This window comes from Heloderma suspectum, chromosome 8 (assembly GCF_057233095.1).
Source record: "Heloderma suspectum isolate Gila_16-S chromosome 8, 16-S_ref, whole genome shotgun sequence".
Classification (NCBI taxonomy): Eukaryota; Metazoa; Chordata; class Lepidosauria; order Squamata; family Helodermatidae; genus Heloderma; species Heloderma suspectum.
In genome coordinates this window covers 40,150,784-40,175,081 of record NC_139465.1, presented here as the reverse complement: position 1 = coordinate 40,175,081, position 24,298 = coordinate 40,150,784, and the positions used below count along the sequence as shown (strand labels likewise).

At 47.4% G+C, this 24,298-nt stretch overlaps 1 protein-coding gene across 1 annotated transcript in view; it reads right to left on the bottom strand.

Moving 5' to 3' along the window:
* The window catches only part of TRADD (TNFRSF1A associated via death domain), a 31,669-nt gene that overhangs the window by 5,641 nt on the left and 1,730 nt on the right, over positions 1-24,298 (bottom strand). Inside the window, exons 2-4 of the mRNA XM_084812055.1 lie at positions 16,697-16,842; positions 6,677-6,951; positions 2,203-2,413 (exon numbers count right to left, since the gene is read on the bottom strand). Of these exons, the coding sequence (XP_084668181.1) occupies positions 2,203-2,413; positions 6,677-6,951; positions 16,697-16,841 (631 nt within the window). The 5' untranslated portion in view covers position 16,842. The remainder of the gene's footprint in view (positions 1-2,202; positions 2,414-6,676; positions 6,952-16,696; positions 16,843-24,298) is intronic.

Below are 24,298 nucleotides of genomic sequence, written 5' to 3'. Positions count from 1 at the left end.
GCTGAAATGTCCCAGGACCAAAGTCTAGAGTTTTCCAACATCACATCCAAGACCGCCTCAGCCAGCTTGGTTGGGGAATCCATCGGGTAGCAGGGTGGGAGGTACACCAACAGTATCCCCTATCTGTCTCTTTGGCCCAACACAAGGTACAGGCCCTCACAGCCTATCCCAACATGGAGGAGTTTCCTGGTGAGTGAGACTGAATTGTTATGGATCACAGAGACTCCCCCCAACCCCAGCCCTCCAGTCTGGGTTGGTGCTGCACCATGTAACCAGGTGGGCAAAGTTAGGTCATGTCTACACTGCCCAGCTCACCCACCCAGGACTCCATGACGCAAGCCAGGTCAGCTCCCTCATCCACAATCATATCATGGAAGAGTGAGGTCTTGTGGCAGACCAACCTGGCATTCACCAACACCACAACCAGGCCAGAGAATACAGTAGCCAGTCCACCAGGAACCTGCAGAATGGGGAGGGGATCAGAGAGGGGAATGGCTTGTGGCCATCTGAGTTCCCCATGACCTTGGTGACATTTCCCCCCCATTATACCATACCTTCCCCTGACAACAGTAATGGGGGCACCCTCTACCTCCATGTCACCCTCCCTTCCACCTTGGCACATCCTGGCTTGTAATCATTCCTTTCTTGCAAAATTAGCAAGCAGACAGAAAAGGAGAGAAAAGGAAGGGGGAAATGTTGTTGAGTTAGGGCAGAGAAATAAGACTGCATGGGTGGTTACATCCCACTCCCAGTTGGATGGAGTTTGTAACCTCTGTTATCTTTCTCCTCCCCTGACTCTCCGGGGGTGGGGGAATCCCAAATGCCACAACCTCCCCCACCCAGGCTCTCATCCTAGGTCAGGGTCACAGGCTTGTCTCTTGCACAAGAACCCGGCAACCCTCCTACTCCCAAACCAGCAGGGGGGAAGCCCCCACCCACAAGGCTCCCCCAAGTGGCAACCCAAAAGGGCAGCCTCCTTTGGTGTCAACCCTTTGAAGTCAAGCCCGCCTTGGTCAGCCCCACCACCCACAGCAGGGCTGGTTCTTTATGAGCCTCTTCCCAGTTCTGGTCCAATCACAGGTGAGGCTCTGGCCCAATCCAGCCACAACACAGTCCCCAGCTGCAAACACTTACTAGCAAGCTGCAGAGTAAAACAGCCCAGCAATGCCAGCAGGCAGAGCTTGGAAGGAAAGCAAGACGGCACTTGTAGTAGATGAGGCAGGGGGCGAGGTGCCTCTAGCGGCCCAGCCAGCCCCACTCTGGCAGCTGTTCCTCTGTGCTTATTATTTTATGTTGTTATACTCTGTAGTATATATGCATTTTAGTGTGAACTGCTTAGAGATTTCATTATATTAAATGGTATAGCAGTTTTCTAAATTAAATACAACAATAAGAATACATCGGGAGGATTATTGTAGGGCAAGGCATTTCTAGAACTTTGCCAAGTTGGCTTTATGTTTAAGCAAAAAATGCTTCCAGAGTGCCCCCTCGAGGTAACCTAGACAAATGCATTTGCCTAGCTATCTTCTTTTAGCACAGACAGATACCAGTAACACACACACACACACACACACACACACACACACACACACACACAGATTTTTGTCTTGCACCCAGTCCTCTTTTATCATAGAATCATAGAAGAGTAGGGTTGGAAGGGGCCTACAAGGCCATTGACTCCAACTCCCTGCTCAATGCAGGAATCCAAGTCAGAGCATCCCTGACAGATGGCTGCCCAGCCTCGCCTTGAATGCCTCCAGTGGGGGAGAGCCCACCACCTCCCTAGGTAAATGATAAAAAAGGTAAAGGTGTCCCTAGCCAGTCGTGTCCGACTCTAGGGGGTGGTGCTCATCTCCATTTCTAAGTCAAAGAGCCAGTGCTGTCCAAAGACGCTTCCGTGGCCATGTGGCCGGCATGACTGAACACCGAGGTGCATGGAACGCTGTTACCTTTGCCGCCAAAGCGGTACCTATTTATCTACTTGCAATTTCTTGCTTTCGGACTGCTAGGTTGGCAGGAGCTGGGACTGAAGACGGGAGCTCACTCCATCACCGGCACTCGGGTCTCGAACTGCTGTCCTGCCAACCTTCTGGTCTGCAGTTCAGCGTCTTAACCACTAAGCCACCGCGGTCCCTAGGTAAATGATGCCAACCCAAAATGATACCTATAGGATTCTTCCAGATCCTTCCTTGAAATACTCACCAAATTGCTGGTCTTGGAACGTGAACGTGTCTCCCTGTGGCAAAGACCTTGAAATCTCCAAAGAGCTGTAAGATGGAGGCGAAGAACCCAAAGACGGAGGCAAAGAGTCCAGAGATGAGTACCTGTTGCCAGTGTTGCTCTCTTGACGACAATACAGCCTCGCGAGAGATTCCTCCAGCTCTGCAATCTCTTCATCCCTGAGACGGTTAGGCTGGAATAATAATTTGAAAAGATACAAACCATCTTCTTCCAGTCTAATTTCCCCCTAAACTAGCTCTTTTCCTTTTCTGGTTCTCAGGGCCAAATTAAATGTTCTGCTAATTGGATTGGGACCATGGCAATTCGGGGGGGGGGGGGTTAAGCTTCCCCCACTTCTCTTTTTGTCCTGAAATTCAACCCCATCCTCTGGGGTGGGGATGTTAAAAAGAAAGAAAAATGTCTCCATTGGAATCCAATGCCTTCATCAACCAAATAATATCCAAAGGAGACATTTTTTCTAGTGGTGGGCATGGCTGAAGGCAAAAGGGGCAGGGCCAAAAATACCAGCATATTGTAGCTTAAAGCTCTTCCTGCCCGTAACTAAGTTTTAGAAGAGGCATTTCAACCTTTTACAATGGGGGAAAACTACACAAAAACAACTGATGATGAGTCCAGGAGGACCAGATTTGGTTTTGCATCTCAGTTTTAGATCATTTAAAAAAACAAAACAAAAAACCCTGTTGTTGTTCAGTCGTTCAGTCATGTTTGACTCTTCGTGACCCCATGGACCATAGCACGCCAGGCCTTCCTGTCCTGCGCTCTCTCCCGGAGCATGCTCAAGTCCATATTCATTGCATCGGTGATGCTATCTAGCCATCTCATCCTCTGCCGTCCCCTTCTCCTTTTGCCTTCAGTCTTTCCCAGCATCAGGGTCTTTTCCAGGGAGTTTTCTCTTCGCATTAGGTGGCCAAGATATTTGAGCTTCAGCTTCAGTATCTGTCCTTCCAATGAGCACTCAGGGTGGATTTCCTTTAGGATGGACTGATTTGACCTCCTTGCAGTCCAGGGGACTCGTAAGAGTCTTCTCCAGTACCACAGTTCGAAAGCATCAATTCTTCGGCGCTCAGCCTTCCTTATAGTCCAGCTCTCACAGCCATACGTTGCTACTGGGAAAACCATAGCTTTGATTAGACCGACCTTTGTCGGCAAGGTGATGTCTCTGCTTCTTACTATGCTGTCTAGGTTGGCCATAGCTTTCCTCCCAAGGAGCAAGCGTCTTTTAATTTCATGGCTACAGTCACCGTCTGCGGTGATCTTGGAGCCCAAGAAAGTAAAATCTGTCACTGCTTCCATTTCTTCCCCTTCTATATGCCAGTAAGTGATGAGGCCAGATGCCATGATCTTAGTTTTTTAATGCTGAGTTTCAAACCAGCTTTTGCACTCTCCACTTTCACCCTCAGCAAGAGGCTCTTGAGATCCTCTTCGCTTTCAGCCATTAGGGTGGTATTGTCTGCGTATCTGAGGTTGTTGATAATTCTCCTGGCAATCTTAATTCCGACCTGTGATTCATCCAACCCGGCGTTTCTCATGATGTACTCTGCATATAAATTAAATAAGCAGGGCGACAATATGCAGCCTTGTCGTACTCCTTTCCCAATTTTGAACCAATCGGTTGTTCCGTGTCTGGTTCTTACTGTTGCTTCTTGACCCTCAGACAGGTTTCTCAGGAGATAGGTAAGGTGGTCTGGTACTCCCATCTCTTTCAGAATTTGCCACAGTTTGTTGTGATCCACACAATCAAAGGCTTTAGCGAAGTCAATGAAGCAGAAATAAACGTTTTTCTGGAATTCTCTTGCTTTCTCCATGATCCAGCGAATGTTGGCGATTTCATCTCTAGTTCCTCTGCCTCTTCGAAACCCAGCTTGTACTTCAGTAGTTCTCGGTTCACATACTGCTGAAGCCTAGCTTGTAGGATTTTGAGCATAACCTTGCTGGCATGTGAAATGAGCGCAATTGTACGGTAGTTTGAACACTCTTTGGCGTTGCCCTTCTTTGGAATTGGAATGTAAACTGACCTTTTCCAGTCTTGTGGCCACTGTTGAGTGTTCCAAATTTGTTGGCATATTGAGTGCAGCACTTTAACAGCATCATCTTTTAGGATCTTAAATAGCTCAGCTGGAATACTGTAATCTCCGCTAGCTTTGTTGTTAGGAATGCTTCCTAAGGCCCACTTGACTTCACTCTCGAGGATGTCCGGCTCAAGTTCAGTGACTGCACTATCATGGCTATCAGGGACATTCAGTTCTTTCCTGTATAGTTCTTCTGTGTATTCTTGCCACCTCTTCTTAATCTCATCTGCTTCCGTTAGGTCCCTGCCTTCTTTGTCCTTTATCATGCCCGTCTTTGCACAAAACGTTCCCTTGAGATCTCCAATTTTCTTGAAGAGATCTCTAGTCTTTCCCATTCTATTGTTTTCCTTGATTTCTTTGCATTGTTCATTTAAGAAGGCCTTCTTGTCTCTCCTTGCTGTTCTCTGGAACTCTGCATTCAGTTGGATATATCTTCCCCTTTCTCCCTTGCTTTTCACTTCCCTTCTTTCCTCAGCTATTTGTAAAGCCTCATCAGCCAGCTACTTTGCTTTCTTGCCTTTCTTTTTCTTTGGGATGGATGTTGTTGCTGCCTCTTGAACAATGTGACGGACCTCCGTCCATAGTTCCTCAGGCACTCTGTCTGTCAGGTCTAATCCCTTAAACCTATTCATCACCTCCACTGTATATTCATAAGGGATATGATTTAGGTCCTACCTGAATGGTTTAGTGGTTTTCCCTAAGTTCTTCAATTTAAGCTGAAATTTTATGACAAGAAGGTCATGATCTGAGCCACAGTCAGCTCCAGGTCTTGTTTTTACTGACTGTATAGAGCTTCTCCATCTTTGGCTGCAAAGGACATAATCAATCTGATTTGTGTTTGCTATGATCAGCATGTTCTCTTGGCAAAACTCTATTAGCCTTTGTCCTGCTTCATTTTGTACACCAAGGCCATGCTTGCCTGTTATCCCGGTGATTTCTTGACTTCCTACTTTAGCATTCCAATCCCCTATGATGAAGAGGACATCTTTTTTTGGTGTTACTTCTAGAAGGTGTTGTAGGTCTTCATAGAACCGATCAACCTCAGCTTCTTAGGCATCAGTGGTTGGGGCGTAGACTTGAATTACTGTGATGTTGAATGGTTTGCCTTGGATTCGTACCGAGATCATTCTGTCATTTTTGAGATTGTACCCCAGTACTGCTTTTCCCACCCTTTTGTTGACTATGAGTGCTACTCCATTTCTTCTAAGGGATTCTTGCCCACAGTAGTAGATGTATCGGTCACCTGAATTAAATTCGCCCATGCTTGTCCATTTTAGTTCGCTGATTCCCAAGATGTCGATGTTCAATCTTGCCATCGCATGTTTGACCACCTCCAGCTTACATTTGATCTTACATTCCAGGTTCCTAAACAATATTGTTCTTTACAGCATCGGATGTTCTTTTCACCACCAGACACATCCACAGCTGAGTGTCCTTTCGGCTTTGGCCCAGCCGCTTCACTCTTTCTGGCGCTACTTGGAAATTCCCTCTGCTCTTCCCCAGTAGTATATTGGATACCTTCCGACCTGAGGGGCCCATCTTCTGGTGTCATATGTTTTAGCCTCGTGATACGTTCCATGGGGTTTTCTTGGCAAGAATACTGGAGTGGGTTGCCATTTCCTTCTCCAGTGGACCACATTTTGTCAGAACTCTCCGCCATGACCTGTCCATCTTGGGTGGCCCTGCATGGCATAGCTTATGGCTTCACTGAGTTACGCAAGCCCCTTCGCCTCAACAAGGCAGTCATCAAATACTTACAAATCCATGGCTAGCAGGCACCTTCTCAGAAGAGACATTCTTCCTTCCCTCTCACGCACAGCAGGGAATTCCTCGCACACAAGGGAGGGAATACCTCTTCTGAGATGGTGCATGAACCATTCAAAAACAAAGCGCTTTTTGTTAGGAATTTACTTTAATCATATGCAAATTTATGCAGATTTGATAGAAAAAACACATACAATTCATCAACTAAGATCTCTTTGTTCCTGTATAGAGAAGGAAAATGACTTCCAATGAAAATGTCAGCAAGCTTCTAGTCCTTATCATTGTAAAAACAGGCTTGGATGTTATGTGTGCTGAATATTAAGAAGGGTGCCTTCTTAGATTTCAGCGCTCCACATAGTTCCCTGAGAATGCAGTTTCAGTACTCAATGTAGTTCCCTGCCCTTCCCTAGAATGATGCAGAACCAGAACCAAGCAAAACACTAAAAGGCACAGAACAAATTATGCAAATTTTCTCTCAAGTTGCAGAATCCAGCTTTTCTGAATGGAGAAGTTGGATTGCATCAAATTTTAATGTTAATTCCCAAACTGGACTGTGTCCTGGATGCAAGAGTATCCCATCCCTCCCAAGTTTGGGTAGTTACCTTTTCATGGTAGATGCAGTCCAGGCACCGTTCTTCTTCCCGGATCATGGAGTCCAGCTTCTCAGCACCAGCTTTCAGCTCCATCTCGACAGGGACAGTGCTGCCCATGGAGACTTTGAGATGTCTCTGAAGAGAGTCCCGGAGCGCTCCTTCGCGGTAACTTTGCAGAAACTTCCTGCAGTTTTCTTCCTTGCAGAATTTGAGCTGGATGATCAAGTGAGGGTCGCTGCAGTGCACTTTCAGCATGTCCACCCCGTTTAGGCTCCCAGTGGAATCTGGGGAAAGAATGTGGAGAGAAACGGGGAGAGAGAAATCAGTGGCGATTAAGGCATGATTGTGAGGAAGTAGAACATTAGTTGGCTGGTTTCCAGCTGGATCACATTCTGACTCCTTGGCTGCTGATTCACGGGCAGGAGCGCAGTGGTGAAGTGCGGATCTCTGGTTCAATTCCCCAAACCTCCAGTTCAAATAAGCACAGGCAGAAGCACTGGGGAACACCTCGTTCAGCTTTAGGCCCTGTAGAGGAGCTGCCAGTCAAAGCAGACGATATCAGACTAGATGGACTGACTCCATATGAGACCACCACTGAGGGAGAGGCCATAACCCAGTGGTAAGGCATAGGCAGAAGGTCCTATCTTCAAGCCCTCTTGAGAGCCAGCGCGGTGCAGCGCTTAGAGCAACTCTTCCTGTCAGGAGGCGCCCTGGCGGCCTCTTTCAGTAGACTCCAATAGCCAACTCAAGACACAGACAGAAGGATTCTTTTCAAAGCTTTAATCCTTTTACAACTTAATGACTCTTTCAGATGCTAATCACCAGCGACTAAGCAAGGAACAGCAGAGTGGCCTATGCTCCGGGTAGGCAGTTGGTCCCCATTTGAAGGAGAGTCACTTGAAGACCCTGAACTTATGGGCTAGGGAGAGATCCTCCCTCTTTCCCTTGGGTCCATGGGAGGCAGCCGTTGCTTGCACGCCAAACGGACACTACACCCCCTTTCCGCGCCCTCCATCGCTCGTCGCTCCCTGCGTCTGCGCCGAGCGTCCAGCAAGCCCCCCTCCCACACTTGCTCACTGCCAGGGTCACTATCTATCTCAGGAATGCCAGCAGGTGGAATCTCTGCCAGCTGCTGTGCCTGTCAGGGATGAGCTGACTCCTCTCCCACGGATTGCTGTTCCTCCTCAGAATCAGAACTGCTCTGGGGTTCCATCGGCTCAGTTTCCACCCTGACATTTCCCATCCTAGTGCCTTCCAGATGTGCCAGCTCGCTCGGGCTGATGGCAATTGTAGTCCGACACAACTGGAGAGCACCAGGCTGCTGTATAATGTTAAGACGCACGCACGCACGCACGCACACACACAGTTAACAAATATAAACAATGAGAAAACACAAACAAGTCTGATTCCAAAGCACTTTTGATTATGTAAAAACTGGGGTCCATTATCAGCCACTAGTTGGATTGTGGTCAGGCAGTCCCTGCCATAAAAAGTCCCGCCCCCACTTCTTGTTTCCCGCGTCCACCCTGCCTCTTATATTTAACTGTGTTTAAATGCTACCTTTCTGCTAAAGTACTCAAGGCAGCTTACGATCTAAGAGACATGATGCTAAAGACAAAAGGAAAATGGGAGGAAAGAGGAGGGGGAAAGTAAATTCGGGTCCCTACCCTTTCGTACTGATTCATACTGACTAAAAGCAGCTTTCCAGAGTTTCAGGCAGGAGTCTTGCATGGCCCTACCTTGAGATGCCGGCTGTCAGAGTGGACACTAAGCCCATAGAATCCTAGAGTAGTTCTGATTCTGAGGAAGAGCAGCTGCTCCTGGGAGAGGAGCACGCTCTTCCTTCCCAGGGCCAAGAGCTGGCAGGGATTCCTCCCACTGGCATTCCTAGCATAGATAGCAGTCCCGGGAGTGAGAGAGCGCAAGAAGCAGACTTGCTGGACGCGCGACGCCGACGCAGGGAGCAGCGCCAAATGGAGGGCGCGGAAAGGAGGCGTAGTGCCTGTTTGGCGTGCAAACAACGGTTGCGCCCAGAGGATCCAAGGGAAAAGGGGAGGGACTCTCCCTAGCCCTTAAGTCTGCCAGTGATTCCCTTTCAAACGGGGACCAACTGTTCCAACTTAGGGCATAGGTACTCTGCTGCTCATATCTAGTTGCTAACGGTAGAGTTGTTAAGTTGTAAAAGAGGAATAAAGCTTTGAAAAGAATCCCTTTGTCTATGTCTGGACTTGGCTACTGGATTAGATTGAGAGAGGCCTCCAAGGAGCCCTTAACATCGGCAACTGAACCTGTGACTTTCCGTGTGCAAAACGTGTGCTTAACCACTGAACGGTGTCCTTTTCCCCATACCATGTAACATGAGGCACACAATGACCTGGTGAAATGGCCATCACGACAGAGGAGGAGCCAAATAGCCATCAGTCTCGGCTGAGTTTATGGAGGGGGCACTGCTGTCTCAAGTTGGCTTGGGACTGGACTACCTGAAAGACTGCCTTCCGTTATACGAGCCTGCCCGGTTCTTAAAACCTTCAGGAGAGGCCCTTCTTTTGAGAGCACCACCTTCAGAGGAACATTTAGTGGCAACACGAAAAAGGGCCTTCTTGGTGGCTTCTCCCTGGCTATTGAACTCCCTGCCAAAAAATCCCAACTTCAAATATAATCTGATGGGATCTGGGTGACTGACCAAGGAAGAGATCTTGGGGTTTGTGGTGGGCAGCTCAGTGAAAATGTCAACCCAGTGTGCAGCTGCTGGGGAAAAAAAAAGGCAAACTCCATGTTAGGCATAATTAGGAAAGGAATTAAGAATAAAATTGCCAATATCACGTTGCCCTTATACAAATCTATGGTGCAGCCACACTTGGAATACTGTGTACGGTTCTGGTCAATGCACCTTAAAAAAGATATTGTAGAGCTGGAAAAAATGCAGTAAAGGGCAACTAAAATGCTCAAGGGGCCGCTATGAGGGAAGATTGTAACGGCTGGGATTGTTTAGCTTGGAAAAAAGGCGAGTAAGGGGAGACATGACAGAGGTGTACAAAATTAATTATGCATGGTGTAGAGAATGTGGATAGGGAGACATTTTTCTCCCTCTCTCATAGTACTAGAATGCAGTGGAGTCATCCCATGAAGCTGACTGGGGGGAGATTCAGGACAGATAAAAGGAAGGACTTCTTCACCTAGCGCATAGTTAAACTCTGGAATTCGCTACCACAAGAACTAGTGATGGGCATCAATTTGGATGGCTTTAAAAGGGCATTAAGCAAATTCCTAGAGGAGAGGGCTACTAGTCCTGATGGCTGTACATTACCTTCAGTATCAGAGGGAGTATGCCTATGTACACCAGTTGCTGGGGAACATGGGTGGGAGGGTGCTCTTGCACTCGTGTCCTGCTTGTGGGTTTCAGATGGGCAGCTGGTTGGCCACTGTGTGAACAGAATGCTGGACTAGATGGACCCTTGGTCTGATCCAGCAGGGCTCTTCAGGGTTCTTATGCAGAGGAAGGTTAGATTCGCTCCCTGCTGTCCTGCTGCTGGCAGGCAAAGGCCACTTTATTCAAGCGGACCTTTGGTGTGTAAGTGGGACTCTTGAGCTGGATGCTGTTTTTACTCTGTTGCTGGTGTGCTTTTAATTGTTTTTAATTGTGTTTTAATGTATTTGCTTATTGTGTTTGTCAGTCATTATAAGCTGCCTTCAGTGCCATTTTGGGTAGAAAGGCGGGGTCCAAATAAAATCAAATAAATAAATAAACAAACAAACTCTCTCTGCTCCAGTCAGGTGCAATGGCCATGCCACTGACTGAAACAGTTCCAGGAGGGGAGGTCTTGTTTATCCATTTCCTTTTCTCCCATCATCAGTAGTCTCCTCATCAACTTTTCCCTACTTACATTGTCTCCCTTCATTTCCCCCCCAACAGCATTTGATGGCTCCCTCTTTGCTCACCCTGCATTCCAATATGTCCTGTTAACAGTGAAGCGATAGCATACTTTACCAAGAGCTCTTGACTGGTGCAGGAGAGGGCGGTTTTTGAACAGAGTTATCGTGTCAGTTCCATAAGGAGTTATAAAGTTAGGGATATCTGCTCTATGGGGAAAGAGCATTGCCGACAGCTTATTATCAACTGTGAAGGAAAAAGTGAATGTTTTGAAAGGATGTGGGATTGGCAGGGGGGTTCTTTTGCGAGGGAAGGGATGTAGTATTGGGAAAAGGGGTGCTTATTTGGTCACCCCTTAAGGAAGCAAAGATGGCGATTCAAGCTGTCAGGTAATGTCATAACCTCGACTATGAGAAAGTGACTATGACATCATGGGAGAGGCCAGATTAACTCTCCTGCAAGGAAAGGTTACAATGGGGGGGGGGGGAATTAGTTTAGAAAAAAGTTGAGTAAGCAGGGACTTGATAGAGGTGTACAAAATGATGCATGGTATGGAGAAGGGGCAGAATTGCATCTTGAGATCGATAGTCATATGGTCAAGGAACACCTAATTACTTTGAATGAGTTCAAATCTCCAGGGCCAGATGAACTGCATCCTAGAGTAATAAAGGAACTGGCAGAAGAACTCTCAGAACCGCTGTCTATTCTCTTTGAGAAATCATGGAGGACGGGGGAAGTGCCAGATGACTGGAGGAGGGCTAATGTTGTCCCTATCTTCAAAAAGGGGGAAAAGGAGGAACTTGGGAACTACAGACCAGTCAGTCTGACATCAATCCCTGGGAAAATTCTGGAGCAGATGATAAAGCAATCCATCTGGAAGCACCTTGAAAACAATGCAGTGATTACTCGAAGCCAACATGGATTTGTCAAGAACAAATCCTGCCAGATGAATCTGATCTCATTTTTTGATCAAGTAACCTCCCTTGTGGACTGTGGGAATGCTGTAGACATCATATACCTCGACTTCAGCAAAGCTTTCGACAAAGTGCCCCATGATCTCCTGATGAGCAAACTAGCTCAAAGTGGGCTAGATGAAACAACGATCCGATGGATCCACAGTTGGCTACAGAATCGGACTCAAAGAGTGCTTATCAATGGGGCCTTCTCAAGCTGGGGAGAGGGAACGAGCGGGGTACGGCAGGGCTCAGTCCTGGGCCCAGTGCTCTTCAACATTTGTATTAATGACTTGGAGGAGGAGGTGCAGGGAATGCTGATCAAATTTGCAGATGACACCAAATTGGGCGGGATAGCTAATACTTTGGAAGACAGAAACAAAATTCAAAGGGGTCTTGATAGAGTGGAGCACTGGGCAGAAAACCACAGAATGACGTTTAATAGGGATAAATGCCAAGTTCTGCACCTAGGAAAAAGAAACCAAATGCACAGTTACAAGATGGGGGATACGTGGCTCAACAACACTACAAGCGAGAAGGATCTTGGAATCGTTGTTGATCACAAGCTGAATATGAGCCAACAATATGATGTGGCTGCAAAAAAGGCCAATGCCATTTGGGGCTGCATTAATAGAAGCATAGCTTCCAAATCCCAGGAAGTACTAGTTCCCCTCTACTCAGCACTGGTTAGGCCTCCTCTGGAGTACTGTGTCCAGTTCTGTGCACCACACTTTAAGAAGGATGCAGACAAACTGGAGAGGGTTCAGAGGAGGGCAACAGAGATGATCAGGGGACTGGAAACAAAGCCCTATGAAGAGAGACTGAAAGAACTGGGCATGTTTAGCCTTGAGAAGAGAAGACTGAGGGGAGATATGATAGCGCTCTTCCAGTACTTGAAAGGTTGTCACAGAGAGGAAGGCCAGGATCTCTTCTCGATCATGCCAGAGCGCAGGACACAGAATAATGGGCTCAAGTGACAGGAAGCCAGATTCCGGCTGAACATCAGGAGAAACTTCCTGACTGTTAGAGCAATACGACAATGGAACCCATGACCTAGGGAGGTGGTGGGCTCTCCCATACTGGAGGCATTCAAAACAAGGCTGGACAGCCACCTGTCAGGGATGCTTTGACTTGGACTCCTGCACTGAGCAGGGGGTTGGACTCGATGGCCTTGTAGGCCCCTTCCAACCCTACTATTCTATGATAAGTGCATAGGGAAATGTTTTTCTCCCTCTCTCATAATACTAGAACCCAATGGGGCCATCCCATGAAGCTGAATGGTGGGCAATTCAGGACCGACAAAAGGAAGGACTCGTTTACACAGTGCATAAACTGTGGAATTCACATCCACAAGGTGTGTTGATGGTGACCAACTCGGACAGCTTTAAAACGGGGTTAGAAATATTCATGGGGGATACAGCTGTCAGTGGCTCTGTATTACCTCCAGGATCCACACCAGCATGCCTCCGGATATCAGGGGTAAGGGATTCATAAATGGGAGAGAGCTCTTGCCCTCATCTCCTGCTTGTGGGCTTCTGTATTGGATTTGGTTTTGGAAGAAAGGTGAGGAGTCAGGTGTGAACTAACACAGTGTCCTGTATGCTGTTTGTAGTGCACAGAGACCTGTTTGTAGTGCACAGAGACCTGTATAGCCCTGTATATTGGGCATTTTACTGTGGGCATGCTAGAAGTAGGTTTCTTCTTGCACACAGCATAGATTATGGCGGCAGGAAGAGAGTGAGATCTCACAGCTGCATGATCTCATTTTCGGAGATAAGGATGTTGTTTCACTCTCCTGTGAGAAACTGGAGCTGAGCCCCCCCCCGGCTTCTGAGGGAAGCTGTTTCCCAGGGCTTCTTCACAGGGAGCTTTTATCCTGCTATTGAGATTGCTCACTCACGGAAGTTTGTGGGCCCTTTAGATGACGCCGTGAACCTCCTGCATTAAATGCCCTTTATTCCATTTTTAAATAGATCAGAGATAATGAGGTATCAAATTACCCCACAAAATGACCTTTATTCCATTTTTAAATAGATGGGAGATAATGAGGTATCAAATCACCCCGCTTGTGTTCCGCTTGAGTTCCCTCCGTGAAAAAGGAAAAGCTGCAAGAACAGGAGCGAGATCAGTGAAACATACGGAAGACTCAGATAAGGGGGAGAAGGAGGGGGAAAGGGGAGAGGCGAAAGGAAGCATGTGTAAAGGGAGTCCGTCAGGATCCTGCATTTAAAACGGAAGCAGAAAGCCCCATTTAAAATGCGGGATTTTAGGCTGGTGATGCAATGAATATGAACTTGAGCACACTCTGGGAGAGAGTGGAGGAGAGGAAGGCCTGGTATGCTATGGTCCATGGGGTCACGAAGAGTCAGACACGACTTACCGACTGGACAACAGCAAGAGATGCTCCCAGCCTGTGTTTCTCATGACAGGCTGTGGAACTTAGGAGAGATAGCTATAAAATCCAGCCGCCTGGTTTGCTCTTTATTCTCGCTTTGGGAGGCAGAAGGGTGCCCACCTGCCCAGAGACTGTAGGCCCTTGGAACGCCAGAGTGTTGCATCCAGGGAACCGATGCAACACCCATTAAGGGGACTGTGATCTCCCATGGAGGGGCGTGCATAAGCTTTCTGTTGCATGTGTTGTTTATATTTTCATCCATATTACAACCGTTGTATTCCATAAACTGTATGTCATTCTTTTACACAAGCGGTCTTCTTTCATCTTGGTAACCCCAGAATCTGTTTTGACTGGGCCCTGAGTGGATCAGGCCTCCAGACTGATACAGCTTCCCATTTGGACATGGAAAACAGGATGCTAGACTAGAACAGAATGTTGGTCTGATCCTGCAGGGCTCTTCTTATGAGCCAGCTGGGTTGGAAGGGAGAGCAGCACAAGCTGCTGGACCTGCACCCGCCCCCCCCGAGTTGGAGCCCAGACCCAACAGCCAGGGGGTCCTCTCAAGCCAGAGTCCCTGAGCCAGGAGCCCAGAGACAGCCAGCTTGGGAACCCTGGAGCAAGATTTCCATGAGGGATTAGAAGCGTTGACACCAAGAGCCCCACAGATTCCGGTGGCCACTCGCCACTGGTGCAGGTAGACCCTGGACTTAATGGTCCTATGTGGTGTGTGTGTGTGTGTGTACGCTTTAGATGGCGGTGTGTATTATTTCCGTCATAGAGCACACAACTAACATTTCTCTGCTCTGCCCTGCCCTGCCCCATTGCCATTCCATGCTTTACCACTGCTTCTACATTCCTGAGAAGTTAGACGGGGGTCGGGGGGATGGGATAGAAAAAGAAAAACTCTTTTAAGTATTTAAATAGGAGAGCTTATAAACATAATTAACGTTTATTAAATGTTAATTAAAGCTTATAAACCCTGATGAAAAAGAAATACCCTGAGCGCGTGCACTTTAAACCCTTTTGCAGCGTGGCGTCGTAATGACTACAAAACTGACATGGTGTTTGCGTCCGTCGCCCTGATGCTAAATGCATTTACTCAGGAGTAAGCGCTGTTTTGCTGTTGAGAGAGATAATATATTTTTAAAGTGAAAATAATAAAATGAGCATGTGTGACCATGTACGTGCCCCAATCAGCTGCCCCATTTTCTGCTGTCCCTATCACCTGCAGCTCTCTGGTTCATCATGGGGAGGGGGGTGGATTATGGCCTAGAGGCCCTTGCTGCGCCACTGTGACACCAAAACAAGCAATGCACCTGGTGGGAATTAACAGAGAGGAGAGAGAGAGAGAGAGAGAGAGAACGCAAGCAAGCAAGCAAGCAAGCTCCAGCCGACCTCTTGGAAGCTCTTCACTCCTCAGGAAGGCAGCAGAACTAGGAAGGGGTAGCCAGGCCCAGGGAATATAAGGCAATTTCCTTCCTCCCTAAATGGCACCTCGGCCCTCCCAGCTCCCACAAGCTCCCTTCTGCTACGTACTGCTGGTTCAGGACATAAGAAGAGCCCTGCTGGACCAGACCAGGGGTCCATCTAGTCCAGCATTCTGTTGCACGCAGTGACACAGTGGCCAACCAGCTGTCGACCAGGAACCCACAAGCAGGGCATGAGCGCAACAGCACCCTCCCACCCACGTTCCCCAGCAACTAGTGTACATAGGCTCACCGCCTCTGACCCTGCAGGTAGAATATAGCCATCAGGATTAGTAGCTGTTGACAGCCTACTCCACCAGGAATTTGTCTAACCCCCTTTAAAAGCCATCCAAATTGGTGGCCATAATTACGCCTTGTGCTAGTGAATTCCATATTTTAACTATGTGCTGTGTGAAGAAGTACTTCCTTTTATCTGTCCTGAATTTCTCACCAATCAGCTTCATGGGATGACCCTCCCCTTGGGTTCTAGTATTTTGAGAGAGGGTGAAAAATGTCTCCCTATCCACATTCTCCACATGGTGCATAATTTTGTTGACCTCTATCATGTCTCCCCTTACCCTCTTTTTTCCAAGCTAAACAATCCCAGCTGTTGTAACCTCCTCTCACAGGGGAGATGCTCCAGCCCCTTGATCATTTTAGTTGCCCTTTTCTGCACCTTTTCCAGCTCTACAATATCTTTGTTTAGGTGTGGTGACCGGAACTGTACACAGTATTCCAAGGGTGGTCGCACCATAGGCAGTATCATATTGGCAGTTTTATTCTCAGTTCCTTTCCTGATTATACCTAACATGGAATTTGCCTTTTTCACAGCAGCCACACATTGGGTTGGCATTTTCACTGAATTGTCCACCACAACCCCAAGAACTCTTTCTGGGTCAGTGTGGGGAAACAGCCAGTTCCAAAAAGACTCAACGACTGACTTGAGCCAGAAAGCGTGATACAAATAAAGCCTTTTATGAGTCACCTACCACTGTCTTTATAATTATGGCACAGGAACGGACTTTGAGCTTATCAGTCTATAAATTCTCTGGAGAAAAGTTAAAGGAAACTGGTTCTGTGGGTTTAAGGCCTTTTCATGCAACAGAGAAACTGGCCCCACCCACACACGCATGAGCGGAGGCTTCCTGGCAAATGGTGGGGGAGATGAATGGCTACGTTTTAAACCTGCAGGGCGGTGGGAAGCATTTTGGGCTTGGAAGAAGCTGAAATTCCCAGGGCAGCTCTGTCATAACTTTGCTGAGTGACGACTGACAAGTGGTGGTGCATTTGCGGAGTTGCGCTAGGCAAGCTAACACCAGGTGCTCCCCGACACAGAATACGTACCCGCGAATGCCAACTTGAACGCCTTGAACACACTCTGCTTATTCTGGGGGTTTCCATAGAGCGCGGGCAGAAGGACCTTTTCCGATGTTGACTGCACAAACAGGTAGGCGCTCCCCACCCAGACGTTAGAGCTGTCTCCCATCATTCTGCGAGCCAAACAGAGAACAAAGAAAGAGAAAACAGACCAGACTTTTTAAAAACATACCCTACATTTACGTTGCCCCTAGCCATGTGGGAGCTATGTCTCAGTGAACGGCACCCTGCAACGGGCTGGGGCTGCTGTCATTTCTACTTTGGCCCTGACTCTTCTACTACTATCGCCTTCCTCTCCCTCCCGCATGTCCAGTGTGCATATCTGGGATCCAGCAATTACGCTCGCCATGGCGAGTGGGGCGCTGGCTTCTGGTGAGCATGATGAGCGCCCAGCCATCCTCCCAACTTAGACGCTGCAGAGGTGAGTGGAGATTGTCCTGGGTGTTGTGCAGCAACTGGTATCCCCTCACCAGGTCCAAGGCTGGGGGGAAGGTGGAGGGTGTGGAGAAAGTGGATAGGGAGAAAAGTGGATAGGGAGACATTTTTTCTCCCAGTACTAGAACCCAGTGGGGTCATCCCATGAAGCTGATTGGTCGGAGATTCAAAACAGATCAAAGGAAGTCCTTCTTTGCACAGTGCATAATGAAATTATGGAATTAGCTACTGTAAGATTTAAGGATGGCCACCAATTCGGATGGTTTTGAAAGGAGATTGGAGAAATTCATGGAGAATAAGGCTACAAATGGCCCCTAGTTCTGATGGCTATATTCCACCTCCAGCTGGAGAACATGAGCGGGAGTGTGCTATTACACTCATGTCCAAGTTGCGTGTTTCCCACAGGCAGCTGGTTGGCCACTGTGTCAACAGAATGCTGGAGGAGAGGGACCTTTGGTGGGATCCAGCAGGGCTCTTCTTATGTTCTCAGCTTTGCAGGGCCAAACTGGCAAAACAAACAAAAAAACTCCTTGCTGGTCTTTCCTGCTCTGGAGCAAAAGAGGCAGGCAGGGGAGAGCTGGACAGCTCTGCAAGAAGGTCCTGGGAAGGCCTCCCAGCTGCGGCACCCTCAGGAAAGGCCAGGAGGAGGGCTTTGGACACCGCGGTGCAAAGGCACCAGGGGCACCTTCAAGCAACCATGGTCCCTTTGTGTGGGGGAGGGGATCATCAGGAGAGAAGGGGATGGGCAAGGATGCTGATTGAAATTTTTGGCTTGGCCAGCAAGGCTGGACAAAAAATTGTAGGGTCCTTTGCGTAACATTCTTTCCATGTCACCCGAGGGCCAAAACAGACATTACTTTAAATCTGTGTCTCGAAGCAATGTCTTTTCTTCTTCTTCTTCATTTTTACTTTAGAGTAGGTTCAGGAGGCCCAAACCACCCCATCATGGGGGATGGGGCGGGGCTTTTAAGATCCAGATTGGGGGGCCTTGTGCCTACTCTAGAGTAAAAATGGGGTAGGGAGGAAGATGTAGCTGTTAGACGCAGATTTAAAGTAATGTCAGTTTTGGCCCTAACTCTCTCCTTATATATTGCAATAAGATTTACAACATGTTATATATATATGTATGTATGTACATATGTATGTATATGTGTGTGCGTGTGCATTTTCTTTCCTTATTCAAGGTGATTTCCCAGGGTTGATTCGATTTAAATAAAATTTATTTAAATCATGATTTAAATGGCTTTTCTGAAGGACTCAATTTTAATGATTTAAATCACAGTTTAAATCACTAGTGAGGAAGATGTTATTTAATCATCAAGTTTTGGTAGTAGTACATTATTGTTTAATTAATATAACCTTAATACATATTCAGAGATGTGGGTTTCATTAGAACGCAGGTATGCAGTGGATACATGCAGCAGACATTTCCTCAGGAGCCAGGACTGCATGAAAATGTTCGTTGCACATTTGGTTTCACTTTCTATTCCCCCTGTCCCGCATTGATATCCAAACTCCTCCTCCTCATTCAGATCTACGCCCTCTCCCCAAATTCTCTGTTCATGGACCTTCTCCCTCTTTGCACTTAGAGAGAGGCGAGGCCTTGAGAGAGTGAGAGAGCTGCACGTCCGTACCCCACGTGCAGTGCAGAAGAGAACTCATTAGGTTACCTCCCATCTCCATAAACTGCTGTTAACATATTCACAGAATATAATCAGATCTTGTAAAATTAGTATTCATGACGATATCTTTGCCCTAGGTTCTTTTTTAACTAATTATTTTAAGAAAACGTCAAAATCTGATTTAAATTTTAAAAATCCTATTTAAATTTTTAAAAATCTGATTTTGGGTTATTGTTTTTCTAAAAAAATCATTGATCAACCGTGTGATGTATTGCCACTACAACTACTGCTAGATTTCTACCCCACCTTTCCTGCACAGAGTTCAGGATGGCATACATGGTTCTCCTATTGCTTTTATCCTCACAACAGCAGGAAGGGCAGTGGAGGCTGGTGGGGCAGTGAATCCGCTCTGGGTTTCCGTCCGAACCAGTCAGAACTCTAAAGGAGCACCTTGGATAGCTCCTTTAGAGTTCTGACTGGCTTTTACTGAAACCCAGAGTGGATTCACTGCCCCACTGACTTAGGAGCCACCAGCCTCCACCAAGGAAGGGTTCCACTCAGAGAGAGAGAGAGAGGGGGGTGGGCATCCGGGCTCAGTGGCCATTCGAAGCAGAGTCTCCCTCATGCTAGCCCAACTTAGTCCTCTCCGGACGTGTTGGACTACATCTTCCATTATCCCCAACTACCATCATGCTAGCTGGGTTTATGGGAGTCGTAGTCCCATACACCTGGAAGGTGCCGCGTTAGGCCATGCTGACTGGGGATGATGGACACTGTAGTCCAATATAACTGGGGGGGGCGCCAGGTGGGAGGAAGGCTCTAAGCATTACGCTACACCGGCTCATGCACAGAATATTAAGAACATTAAAAAAGCCCCAATGCAGTACATTTTAACATTTTAAACTGGACGGGTTGTTTAAACAAGGGCGAAGGATTCAGCACACAGTTGTGTTTCACTGAAATCGATGACTTCCAGCATGACTCTGCTGGATTGTGGCCTACATGCAAAGAACTCTCCTGTAGCAAAGGCTGGTATGGCTGTGTTCCAGAACAGCAGAGTTTTTCCATGAGATGGAAAGGGAGTGTCCATGCTTTGGCTGGGACAGTCAAAAATATTTATTTGCCACAAAGAAATACCGTACATGGTCTATTGCACAATTTTATCATAAAAAGCAACTCATGCACCCAATTCTTTCTTAAAGCATTCTTAAAACTCAATGTGTTTGAGAGCAGGTAATGGACTGACTTTTAATAGGTTATAAGTGAAAACTTTAAAACTTTAGTTTGTATTACATTCAGATTTCATTTTAAACTTAGCTGGTTTTAGAAAGAGTGCAGTGCAATTGATTCCTAATAATCCTTCACTCCCCCGCCTCCACAAATGATTTCTAGAAATTATGGAATAAGAAGACTTTTATAGAAAGACTAGAGATGTAAAATGTCTGGAAATAATGAAGCCATGGGGGAAATTTTTTTTCATCCTCATGGCCTCCAGATGTGTTGGATATCAGGGTTGGCGCCACGGTTGGACACCTGCTGAGGACCCATATCCCAGCTGGGTCCCCCTGACAGGAGCCGAGTGGACCTGATCCTCCTCTTTACCATTGTAACCTGCTTGTTCACCTGCCTCTTGCTCTGGCCCAGACAGTGGTGGTGGTGAGAAGAAGCAGCAGCAGAAGATGCCACCGTCTGTCTACTTGCTCACTAGATCTCTGAAAGGAAGTGGGAGCAGTGAGCAGGAAGAGGAGCAGAAGTGGCTGGTGACAATGGTGGTGAGTAGGAGACTACAGAACCAACTACCTAGGGAGGTGGCAGGCTTTCTCACCCTGGAGGCATTCCAGACAAGGCTGGACAGCCACCTGTCAGGGATGCTCTGACTTGGATTCCTGCACTGAGCAGGGGGTTGGACTCGGTGGTGTTATAGGCCCCTTCCAACCGTACTACTTGTCAGGGATGTTTCTGAGTGCAGGGAGCGGGACAGCAGTTCAGATTCTGAAGGAGAACCGCCAGACATGGGGGCGGTGTTTTCCCAGGCTAGTCCAGACATAACTGGGCCGGCTTCTCAGGTTACAAACGCCCAGCTGGCTGAGGATGAGGGTCCCTCTTCACACACCCCTGTGAGAAACAGCGAACAGAAGGAGGTGGGGTTTGGGGAGTATGACCTAATAGATGCCAGGCGCAGGCGCAGAGCAAAGAGAGGGAAGGCAGGGGCGGAACTTAGACAGTCTACCCATTTGGCCTTGCATAATAAGCTGAGCTCAGAAGCCTCATGAGAGAGGGACCTCCCCCCCCTTAAGTTAGGCTAGTGAGACCGCCGCCCTCTTCAAATGGTGGGCAACTCTCTTAACTTCCTTTTGAATTCCCCTGAAGGCATTCCTTTGTAGACTGAGAGTCACTGAGAATTTGCATCTGTATGACCCTGTGAAGTAATGGAGTAAAAGCTGTAGGCTGAACCCTCTCCTCAGTGTTAGTTTTCAGTGTTGAAATAAAGTGGGAGCTAAAGGAATCCTGACACTATTCTATGATTCTATGAGTCACTGAAAGAGGGGGCCCATGGAGGAATCTTGTCAAAGGGCTCTCAGAAACCTGGAGCTGTGGGATTATAACTCCCAGATGACGGGAGCTGTAGTCCAACACATCTGGAGGGCACAAGGTTGGGGAAAGGCTACCATACGTTTACTCATAAATCAGTTCAACGGGACTTACTCTAAGGAAGTGTGTACAAGACTGCAGCCTTAATATATGTTTTCTAAAACTCATTTTTTCTTGAAAAACGACACATTTGCTTTAAGCACAACAACACATTTCTCTCCTTTTCATTCTCCTTCTTTTCCAGCAGCATGTACACTGCCATTACGTGACCTTCGGGATGAGGCTGCTATAGCAATGCTGCTCCCCTATGGCTGGTTCTCTGCCACACCTTTAACAGTGTCTTGTGAGTAGGCCGGATCATGTGCATTCTCCCCATCTACAGCTCTGATGGAGGGGAAACGCTGTGATCGGCAGCACGCCCCCCGTGTCCAAATGTCCACATCAGACCGCTGGCCATGCGGGAATAGATCTGTGGCAGCAAAGGGCCGCAAAGGTAACGAATCGATGGCTCTCCCAGTGTCTGCTGGCAGGGCCGGCCCTACCAATAGGGCAGCTGCGTATTTTAGCATTACCTTAGTAACCATAGGCAAGATGGGACTGCATACAAGTGAGTGAGTGGTGTGGTGAAAGAGGAGAGACTGGGATGTCCCTCACTCCTTCTTCCTCCTCCTATTATTATCAACATTTATATCCCACCTTTTTCATCTTGCAAGAAACCCAAGGTGGCTCACCTGGTCCTCTTCCTCTCCATTTTATCCTCACAACAACCTTGTGATGTAGGTTAGGTTGAGAGTCAGTGACTGGCTCAAGGTCACCCTGTGAGCTTCATGGCCGAGTGGGGACTAGAATCCAAGTCTCAGTCAAACACTCTAACCACTACACCATACCTGCTCAGACACAGAAATGCAGTGGGCTATTGGAGGAGGGACAGAACTCTGTCTTGCTTCTGAGCTTTCTGCCAGCCCCAAGAAGGCGGCACGTAAAAATGTGTGCGGGCCAGTAACTGCTGTGGATCCATTTTACACTGCTGCACAAGGCAGAGTGAGGCAACCACATCCGTTGTGATGAAAAGGGGGCAAACTGATAGTTATTTATTTATTGCATTTATACCCTGCCTTTTTTCCTCTTACAAGGAACCCAAGGCAGCTTACATTATCCCCCTCCTCTCCATTTTACCCTCACAACAACAACCCTGTGAGGTAGGTGGGGCTAAGAGTCTGTGACTGGTCCAAAGTCTCCCAGTGAGCTTCCATGGCCAAGTGGGGACTAGAACCCAGATCTCCAGGCTCCCAGTCCAATTTTCTGCCTCAGGTGCCAGTCTATACACTTTAACTTAGGGGGTCAGAGAGGAGCCCCATTTGCAGCTTTGCCTCAGGCAGCAAAATATCTTGGATTGGCTCTGGTCTGACAAATACAAAGGGGAGGGTCCCTCCAAAAGCAAGACAACCACAGAACAAGTCAAAAGAATCTGTAGGACATGAGCAAAGTGGTTATTATTAATAGAATATGACAGCATGTATTGCAGTGATACATTTAAAAACACGTGTTAAAATAGCACATGCTGTAGGCAGGAGATTTTGGGCCTATAGCTCCAGATTTTGGGGCCTACATTTTGGGCCTGATGTGGGTGCATCAGGTAGCGTGGAATTGGAAGGGTGGCAAATTGTGCTGCTGTCCCCACCCAAAGGGCCCGCCCCCACCTGCCTGGCCCCAAACTATGGGGTGCACTTCCTTAAGGAGGACGATTGGCCCCCTCTTGATTTTAGAAAGTGGGTGAAGATGCATCTTTTCAATTTAGGGCTCCGTCCTATGCATGTTTAGACAGAAAAAAGGCCAACAACTCCCAGTATTCCCCAGTCTGCATGGCTGGCTGGGGATGCTGGGTGTTGTAGGAGTTTTGTCTGTCTAAACACACATAGGATTGTGCTCTTGGCCTTTTAAAACGTGTAGTTTAATGTTATACCATTTTTAATGTTCTTGTTTTTATTGTTTTACAGTGTTATCGTTTTAAATTGTGGTATGCCGCCTTGATCGCTTTTTGGCAGATAAGGCAGAATATAAATACTAATAATAAATAATACAAGTGCAGTACGTAATTTTCAGCTTCAGCATGGTGTTATTTTACATGTGTGGGTTTTTAAAAATGTATCATAGAAGAATCATAGAATCATAGAATAGTAGGGTTGGAAGGGGCCTATAAGACTTTCAAGTCCAACCCCCTGCTCAAGGCAGGAATCTAGGTCAGACCATCCCTGACAGATGGCTGTCCAGCCTCATCTTGAATGCCTCCAGTGTGGGAGAGCCCACCACCTCCCTAGGTCATGGGTTCCATTGTTGTATTGCTGTAACAGTCAGGAAGTTTTTCCTGATGTTCAGTAGGCCTGATGGCTTCCTGTAACTTGAGCATATCTCCTCTCAGTCTTCTCTTCTCAAGGCTAAACATGCCCAGTTCTTTCAGTCTCTCTTCACAGGGCTTTATTTCCAGTCCCCTGATCATCTTTGTTGCCCTCCTCGGAACCCTCTCCAGTTTGTCTGCATCCTTCTTAAAATGTGGTGCCCAGAACTGGACACAGTACTCAAGATGAGGCTGAGTAGAGGGGAACTAGTACTTCCTGGGATTTGGTCCATTAAGGGGATGCTTCTATTAATGCAGCCCCAAAGAGCATTTGCCTTTTTTGCAGCCACAACACATTGTTGGCTCATATTCAGCTTGTGATCGACAAAAATTCCAAGATCCTTCTCGCTTGTAGTGTGGTTGAGCCACATATCCCCCATCTTGTAACTGTGCATTTGGTTTCTTTTTCCTAGGTGCAGAACTTGGCATTTATCCCTATTAAATGTCATTCTGTTGTTTTCTGCCCAGCGCTCCCGTCTATCAAGATCCCTCTGAATTTTGTTCCTGTCTTCCAAGTATTAGCTA